Source organism: Antechinus flavipes, chromosome 3 (genome assembly GCF_016432865.1).
Source record: "Antechinus flavipes isolate AdamAnt ecotype Samford, QLD, Australia chromosome 3, AdamAnt_v2, whole genome shotgun sequence".
NCBI classification, from domain to species: Eukaryota; Metazoa; Chordata; class Mammalia; order Dasyuromorphia; family Dasyuridae; genus Antechinus; species Antechinus flavipes.
In genome coordinates, this window is record NC_067400.1 from 624,506,726 (window position 1) to 624,514,326 (window position 7,601).

The 7,601-nt window shown below is 67.8% G+C and overlaps 3 protein-coding genes across 3 annotated transcripts in view; 2 read left to right on the forward strand and 1 right to left on the reverse strand.

Moving 5' to 3' along the window:
- The first annotated feature begins 164 nt into the window (after positions 1 to 164).
- On the forward strand, positions 165 to 4,489 carry RCN3 (reticulocalbin 3). The gene is made up of 7 exons (XM_051989808.1): positions 165 to 195; positions 1,312 to 1,555; positions 2,059 to 2,261; positions 2,940 to 3,112; positions 3,334 to 3,394; positions 3,481 to 3,683; positions 3,776 to 4,489. The coding sequence occupies exons 2-7, from the start codon at positions 1,314 to 1,316 to the stop codon at positions 3,881 to 3,883; spliced, it is 990 nt and encodes a 329-aa protein (XP_051845768.1). The 5' UTR covers positions 165 to 195; positions 1,312 to 1,313; the 3' UTR covers positions 3,884 to 4,489.
- A 60-nt stretch (positions 4,490 to 4,549) lies between these two features.
- NOSIP (nitric oxide synthase interacting protein) overlaps positions 4,550 to 7,601 on the reverse strand; it is a 6,836-nt gene continuing 3,784 nt past the window's right edge. Inside the window, 9 exon segments of the mRNA XM_051989804.1 lie at positions 4,550 to 4,696; positions 4,817 to 4,925; positions 5,010 to 5,197; positions 5,301 to 5,384; positions 5,387 to 5,421; positions 5,508 to 5,661; positions 5,750 to 5,831; positions 6,370 to 6,475; positions 6,576 to 6,646. Of these exon segments, the coding sequence (XP_051845764.1) occupies positions 4,625 to 4,696; positions 4,817 to 4,925; positions 5,010 to 5,197; positions 5,301 to 5,384; positions 5,387 to 5,421; positions 5,508 to 5,661; positions 5,750 to 5,831; positions 6,370 to 6,475; positions 6,576 to 6,645 (900 nt within the window). The 5' untranslated portion in view covers position 6,646 and the 3' untranslated portion in view covers positions 4,550 to 4,624.
- The window catches only part of PRRG2 (proline rich and Gla domain 2), a 10,828-nt gene continuing 10,075 nt past the window's right edge, over positions 6,849 to 7,601 (forward strand). Inside the window, exons 1-2 of the mRNA XM_051990935.1 lie at positions 6,849 to 7,094; positions 7,481 to 7,601. The exon at positions 7,481 to 7,601 is cut by the window's right edge and continues 3 nt beyond it. Coding sequence (XP_051846895.1) covers positions 6,849 to 7,094; positions 7,481 to 7,601 — 367 coding nt within the window. The remainder of the gene's footprint in view (positions 7,095 to 7,480) is intronic.

Genomic DNA, 7,601 nt, shown 5'->3' on the forward strand with positions numbered 1-7,601 from the left:
GCGCCGCGAACCCAACGAGCGCCCGAGAAGGGGGAGGCCCCGCCTCCACCTGGGGCCTGCGCGTTGGGATTGGCCGGGAGGCGGGGCCACGAGGAGCCAGCAATCCGGGCGGGGGGGATGAAAGGAGGGAGCGGGGCGCTGAGCTGCCTCTGATCCAGGACCGAGGGACGGGACGGGACGGGCCGGGCCGGGGTGGTGAGGACCAAGTGGGGCGCGGGCCCCGTACCCCACTCTCCCCAGTGCAACCCTCAGGCAGCCCCTCTCTGGGCCCCTGCCCATTCTCCATCCTCCCCGCGCCCCCAACCTTATCCTCTTTCGGGGGCTGGGTCCCAGCCCCTCTCTGCCACCCCATCCCCCAGCCTCAGCCCCCCGGCCTCCTTCCTTTGTAATCTCTGCAGCCCCTCGCCTTGTCTCCATCGCCGGGCACTTCTGTCCGTTGCTCCTGCCCCCCCACGGGCCCTGGGGCTCCTCTATGCCCTGTGCTGGAGCTTCTGTGTACCTCCGAGCCGGCCCCTTTTTGGGCCTCTGTGCCCCACCCCAACCTCTTGTGACCCCCCATCTTCTAGTCCCTGTCTGTGCCTCCCTCCTCTGATTACCCCCAGCTCTGGGCCCCTGCCCATCTTCTAGCCCTGGGGGGGGGGGTCCTGACCTATTTGCTTGCCTGCCTACACTCAGCTTTCCTCCAGCCCCACTTTGGGCCCCCAAGGCCATCCCCCGGCTCTCCTGTCCCCTTCCCCCTCTTCCTACAGCCCCTCCCACTGGATCACCTCTCGGCCTGGCAGACAGGCAGCTCCTCTAGGTGCCTCCGGATGTGCCTTTGCCCCTCCAGCTCTCTCCCAGGCCTCTCACTGCACCCTGTCCCCACCCTCCTGCCCGCCCCAGCCCCCTTCAGGAGCCCAGGCCATCTGCTTCCCCATTGCCCTAGCCCCCCCCCCCCACTATCTGCCCCCCGGAGACTCCCAGTTCCCACTTCTTCCCTCTGGCCACCATTGCCCCTTCAGCAACTCGTCTCTCCTCATCTGTCCCTAAGCTGGTCCTTCTCCATCTCAGAGCCCTTCCCTCGCGTCTCCATCTCATCTCTGGCCAACCACTCACTGCTCTGCTGCTGGCCCAGCAGCCCCTTGTCTGCCCCTCCATCCCCACACCTTGTCTGGGTTCTTCCTGTCACCCCCCTCCCCCTCCCTGCCCCTGCGGCCCCGTCCCTCAGACCCTCTCTGCACTCCTCCTCCCCCTTCTGCGCCCCCCCTTGGTCCTTTTCCTGTTCTGTCCCCTCCCCCCCCACCTCCTGACCTGCTCGCCCTCTCCCCCCAGGGATGACGTGGCTGTGGTCGCTGCTGCTGCTGGGGCTCTCCCTGGGCAAAGGGGCGTGGGGCAAGCCCCCCCCCGACGCCGGGGCCCCTCATTCCAGCCGGGTGCACCAGCAGGCCCCGCTGAGCGAAGCCAAGCACGACGATGCCCACGGGGACTTCCAGTTTGACCACGAGGCCTTCCTGGGCCGCGAGGCAGCTCGGGAGTTTGACCAGCTCAGCCCGGCGGAGAGCAAAGCTCGGCTGGGGTACGGGGGGGGGGGGGGCGCACAGGCCTGGGCCGTTCTTCCCATCCCAAATCTTGGATGGGTCGGAGGGGGTGGGGGTGGGGAAGTTAGCACCTCGTGCCATATAAGGAACAGCAGAAGAGAGGCTGTTTACCCTGGGGAGAGAAGGGGGGGGGCTTGGAAGATTTGTGGGAGGATTAGCCAGGGGGAGGCAGGGTTAGGGAGGAGGTTCCTGGGAGGCAGACTTGGGCTCAATGTGGGGCAACCCCCCCCAGCCAGGAGCAGAGAGCAGGGGCAGAAGGGGGATGGGGGCGGCCCCCTCCCAGCCGGCTCAGGATGGCCCCTTGGCTGGGCTGGGGCTTGGTGAGGGGCCGCCGGGGCAGCCATTCGCTGCCCAAGTGAACACCAGCCCGAAAGCCCTCAGCTTCCTTTGGGAGCCGGGCACCTCCAGGTACCACCTGGGTGGCGGGGGGTTCTGAGGCCACTGCCGGCCGTCTGACGCCCCCACCCGGGCCCCACTGCAGGCGGATCGTGGACCGGATGGACCGAGACGGCGACGGCGACGGCTGGGTGTCCCTGGACGAACTGCGGGCCTGGATCGCCCACACGCAGCAGCGCCACATCCGAGACTCGGTCGCCTCGGCCTGGGACACCTACGACACCGACCGGGACGGCCGTGTGGGCTGGGGGGAGCTGCGCAACATCACCTACGGCCACTACCAGCCCGGTGAGCCCGGGGTCCCCCGCCCTCCCTCGCTGCGGCCTGGCCTGTGACCGTTGGGGCCGCCAGGCCCCCCCTGCCCGGTGCCCACTGTCTCCGGCCTCCGCCCCGGCCCTCCCTCGGGGATGGGCCCGCTCTGGCCCTGCCCCCCCTGCCCGGTGCCCACTGTCTCCGGCCTCTGCCCCCTCCCCCCCTTGGGGATGGGCCCGCTCTGGCCCTGCCCCCACCCCCTCTTTTCCTTGGGAGTAGCCGAGGCCAGGAAGTTCCCCTGAATGTTGCAGGACTCGAGTCAATCCTGGCCTCCCTCCTGGCCCCGTCTGCCATTTCCCTTGAACCTTGAGGATGGGGCTCCTTGAGGAGTGCCCCCTCCCCCAGTCTCTTGACAAGGGGTGATTCCTACAACCCCCAGCCCCCTCTGAACCTTTTTCCTGACCCCCCCCCCCCAGTCCCTGCAAGGAGCCCTGCACTCCTCTCTCCAGTGGGGGAGGGGACCAGAAGCCCCCGCGGCGCCTCGGGATCTAGCATCTGTGGCCGGGGCTTTCTCCCAATGGCCCAAAGCAGCCCCTGCTCCCCGGGGCCCCCGCCTCCAGGGCCTCTGCTCGGGCTCTCCGGGTCCCTCCCCCAGCTCCTGGCCCCGCCTCCTCCCGCCTGACTTGGTCTCCCCTCCTGACCTCCGGCCCCCAGGAGAGGAGTTCTCTGACGTGGAGGACGCAGACACCTACAAGAAGCTCCTGGCCCGGGATGAGCGGCGATTCCGGGCGGCCGACCAAGATGGCGACTTGCAGGCCACCAGGGAGGAGTTCACGGCCTTCCTGCACCCGGAGGAGTTCCCCCACATGCGAGACATCGTCATTGCTGTGAGGATGCGGCGCTGCCCCTCCCCGGCCTCCCTCTGGGGGGTCTGTTGGGGGGCCCGGATTTGCTCGCCCCTCTTCCTCCCTGGGCCCATCGGGTCCTTCTTGGGCCTGACTCCTCGCCTCTGGGAGGGGGGACCCCGGTAAGGTGACCCCCCCAGGCCCCCCTGGTCCCAAGTCTATGACCCCGCGGCCCCCAAGCCTGGCTCCTCCTTTTCCCCCAGGAGACCCTGGAGGATTTAGACAGAAATGGAGACGGTTACGTGCAAGTGGACGAATACATAGGTGAGGGGGCTCCACCTTGGGGAGGGACCCGCTGCCCCGGCTCGCAGGGAGGCTGACGCCCTTCGCCCGTCTCCCCACATGCCCAGCGGACCTGTACTCCCCGGAGCCGGACGGAGGCGAGGAGCCCGCCTGGGTGCGGACGGAACGGCAGCAGTTCCGAGACTTTCGGGACCTGAATGGGGACGGGCACTTGGACGGGAGTGAGGTGGGCCACTGGGTGCTGCCCCCGGCCCAGGACCAGCCGCTGGTGGAAGCCAATCACCTGCTGCAGGAGAGCGACACCGACAAGGTAGGGAGCCCCGGGGAGGCCGGGCTGGGGGCTGCCGGGGTCTCCCAGTTCCCACTTCTCCCGGCCAGGCACCTGACGGAGCTTTCCCACAGGACGGACGCCTGAGCAAGCAGGAGATCCTGGGCAACTGGAACATGTTTGTGGGCAGCCAGGCCACCAACTACGGCGAGGACCTGACCCGGCACCACGACGAGCTCTGAGCCCCTGCCGCCCTGGCTGCCCGGCCCCAAGCCCAGGGGCGACCCCGGCCCCCCAGAGCCAAGCCCCTCCCAGCAGCACTTGGGAACCGCTGCTACAAAATGTCGTTTTCAATCCCGTGCTCTCGCCCTGCCTCCGCCCTCTCCCACCCAACGAGAAGGCATGAGTGCCCATCACCCATGAGCATTTGGGCACCGTGTGCCAGCCCCTGGCTAGGCAATGGAGACCCGAAGGGGAAACGAAAAGCTCGGGCTCTGGCCCTGGGACCCCTGGGCCTGCCCGCCCCGTTCCTGGCCCCCGAAGCCCAGATTCCTGGGAGAGAACCCAGGGCCCGGAGGTCCTGACTGGAGGCTCTGAGCATCTTCTGCGGATCCCAGACGCTCTCCCTCTCTGGAGGACATGCGGGGGGAGGGGCAGTTTTTCCAAGTCACCACCCCGAGCCCTGCAGGCCTGGCATTAGCACGGGCACCGGGGCCCAGGTGCCAGCGGGCCGAACATCGGAGCCCTATCCCTGCAGGAAGGCCCCACTGGCCTTCTCCCCTCCCTGCCCCTGCCTGGACGCGGACGGATGGGGGAAGGAGGGGCTGCAATAAAAGCTGAGGCCTTAACTTCTCCGAGTCTGACCTATTTTGGGGGCGCAGGCAGGGGGATGCCGGGGAGCCGGGGAAGCGGAGGCCAACACCTTTATTATCCATTTGCTCGATCCACAACAGTCCTGTTTGCCCCCCTCCCCCCAGGCCCCTTCAGGCCTGCATCACGGGGCGGGACTTCTTGGCCTCCAGCTGCACCCCAGAACCTGCGAAGCCCGTGCCGCCCTAGGGAAGAAGACAAACGGGGGGTTACTGGCGGGGGTGGGTGCCCGGAGCCGGGGGCTGGCCTTGGCCGGAGAGGGAGGAGGGCAAGGGCGGCAGCGACGGGCCTGGGTGAGCGCTCACCCTCTGCAGCGGGATGATGTCCTTGTCCGTTAACGGAGCCCCGCTGATGGGGTCCACCATGTCCTTGCGGATCAGGCGCTCCACGCACTCCACGGTCACGACGGCCCCCCTGCAGAGGCGGGAGGGGAGGTGGTGAGACGGGGCTCCGCGGGCCTCTCCCCGCCCCGCCCCACCCGATAAGCCCCCGACTCACGAAGGCCGCAGGACGGCGCAGGGGGTGGAGTTGCTCAGGCTGTCCCGAGTCACCGCGCAGACGTAGCGCTCGCTGCGGGTGATCAGCCCCACCCGGTCCACGGAGCCGTCCACTGGCGTGAAGTGGACGGAGATGAGGTCCGACAGGCGCAGGGGCTTTCCCGACATCGGACACGTCACGACGCGTGACTGCCCGCGCCACATGCAGAGACACGGGAGAGAAGGACTCAGAGGAGGGTTCAGGGGCTCCCTCGGCACGGGGGTCGGGTGGGTCGGGGGAGGATTCTCTCACCGGCTTTTCTAGCTTGCTGGCCTTAGCCTCCGGGGTCAGCGATGGGATCCAGAAGCTGGGTAACTCCTTTGCTTTGTCCTTGTCCTTGTCCTTGTCCCCGGCCTCGGGGTCGAGCTGGGTCCTGGGAGAGAAGAGAATCTCTTGGTGGGTTCAGGGGCGCTTGGCCCTGCTGGGCAGGGAGCAGGGGGTTCCGTGGCCTTTCCTCACCTGGGCCGGCCCCCGTCCGAGGAGTGAAAGGGTTGAGGGGCCGGCTGACGATGGCCGCCTCCTTCTCCAGAAAGCCCCGAAGCTGGTCCTGGGCAGCCGCCCGGCTCAGCTCCCGCCGTTCCTCCTGCTGCGCCCCTCGCTGCTTTTCATATGCCTGGGGGGAGGGGAGGACTGATCCTGTTGCCAGGGGGGCTCCGAGCCCCCCAGGTTTCCCCTTTTCTCACTCTGTCAGGACCCTTTACCTTCATCTGCCGGGCAATTTCGCGCTTCTGGTGCAGGATATATTCCAGGATCGCCTCCCGCTCATACAGGAAGCCGTCAGGGCTGTAAGGCGCGGGGGTGGGTCAGCACAGAACGAGGAGGAAACGCTCTGGAGACCCAGCATTCCCATCCGGGCACCAGGACACGAGCCGAGACGCCCGAGGGTGAGCCCACCCCCACGCCCCACTCTGCCACGGGCAGGGGCGCCCACCGGCCACAACATGGGCAGTGCCCCGCCAAGAACTATGACAAGCAGAGCGGAGGGCCCCGGCGAGGACGGGGACGGCCCGGGCTCAGAGAGCCTCCCAGAATCCACCCGGACCCATGCACCCGGCTCCCACCTCCATGCACTGGCTCCCTCCCAAGGCTCAACTCAAGGGTCCCCTCCTCCAAGAGGTCTTCCAGATTCCTTTTAGCTTTTTGTCATCTGTGCCCCTGCTGCCAACCCTTCTGCCCATCTGCTGACCCGAGCCCCAGGAGAATGGAGGCAGCGAGGGCCGGGCCAGGCCAAGGAGGCCTGAGGGAAGTGCCCGTGGGCAGGGGCCCTGGGCTCGGGGCCGGCTTTTTGGAAGGAACAAGGGCCCCCCTTTCCCCGGCTTACGTGACAACGGGGTCATGGCAGGGCTGCAGGGAGAGGCAGCAGCAGTCAAAGTCCTTGACGGCGTCCCGACTCAGGCGCACATTCTGGGTTCCGTAGCCTGAGGCCGCTGGAAGGGGAGATGGAGGCCTGGGGGTCACGGGTCGAGGTCGCCCCCACCCCGAGGGGGAGGGCCGTGCCCCAACTGCCCCCGCCCCCTTTGCCATCACCTGTGTCTTTTTTCTTCTCATGATATGTGTATACCGCGCCCGCGGTGCAGTTCTTTCCGTGACGGGTCATCCTGGGAGGAGAGAAGGCAGCCTGTCTGTGCTGGGGAGCTCTCCAAGGGCGAGTCCCCCTGCAGGGGAACCGACCGGCCTGTGAGCCTCCGAGGAGGGCGCCGGGCCCCTGCTCCCTTAGGTCTGACCGCCAGGACACAGGCCTTGGCCCCGGGCAGGTCTGTCCCTCCTCCTCCTAGGGGGGCACCTCTAGGATCCGGAGGGATGACACACCAGCCTTCCGTCTTCTCCCACATTCGCCGCACCAGGCCGAGAGACTACAGGCTGAGTGGGGGCACCATGACCCCAGAGAAGGGGCGAGCGGGCGGACCGGCCGGAAGTGCCAGGCCCTGCTGCCCTAGCTCTGGGCCCTGCTCTCGTGGGCACCGCTCCGTTCTCAGCGCCAACCTCCAAGGCCCCACCCGGCTCCTTGCGGCGCGCCCAGGGCCTTCCTCCTCGGAGCACTGCCAAGTGTGGCCGCTCTTCTTCACCCCCCTTTTCTCTGGGCGCTCCTGCACCAGTCAATCATCTCTGGGCACTGAACCCAGGAGGCCCTGAGCAGTCTCCTGAGGGCTCTGCAGCCGGAGCCCCAGGGCCTTCCTCTGTGCTTGCGGAACAGCAGGCGGCCCTTCACCCCGTCTCCCCCGGCCCGACGCTCGGCGACGGCCCCACGTGCACCCACAGGGTCCTGCCACCCGCCTGACTCTGCCAGGACATTGTGGGGGGCTTCTCAGCCTCCCCCACCCCGTGCCCCTTCCGAACCCTGGCTCCCACAGCTGCATTCATTTCCTTACCACTTCCCTTGCTCCAGATTCTAGTTCCCAGGTCTGCCCTGCCCCCCTTTCCTTTCTTTCCAGGACCAGTTCAGGCCTGGCAGCCCATCTCAGCCCCCAGCCGAGGAAGCCCCGGGCAGGGCTGCCTGGCCCCTCACACAGGCCACCCAGCCCCAGGCCTCCGATGCGAAGCCTTCCCGATCCC

Coding starts and splice junctions, on each gene's coding strand:
- RCN3 (XM_051989808.1), top strand. CDS start 1,314: ATGACGTGGCTGTGGTCGCTGCTGCTGCTGGGGCTCTCCCTGGGCAAA. Junction 1,556..2,058: donor GAGAGCAAAGCTCGGCTGGG/GTACGGGGGGGG, acceptor GCCCCACTGCAG/GCGGATCGTGGACCGGATGG. Junction 3,395..3,480: donor GCAAGTGGACGAATACATAG/GTGAGGGGGCTC, acceptor CCACATGCCCAG/CGGACCTGTACTCCCCGGAG.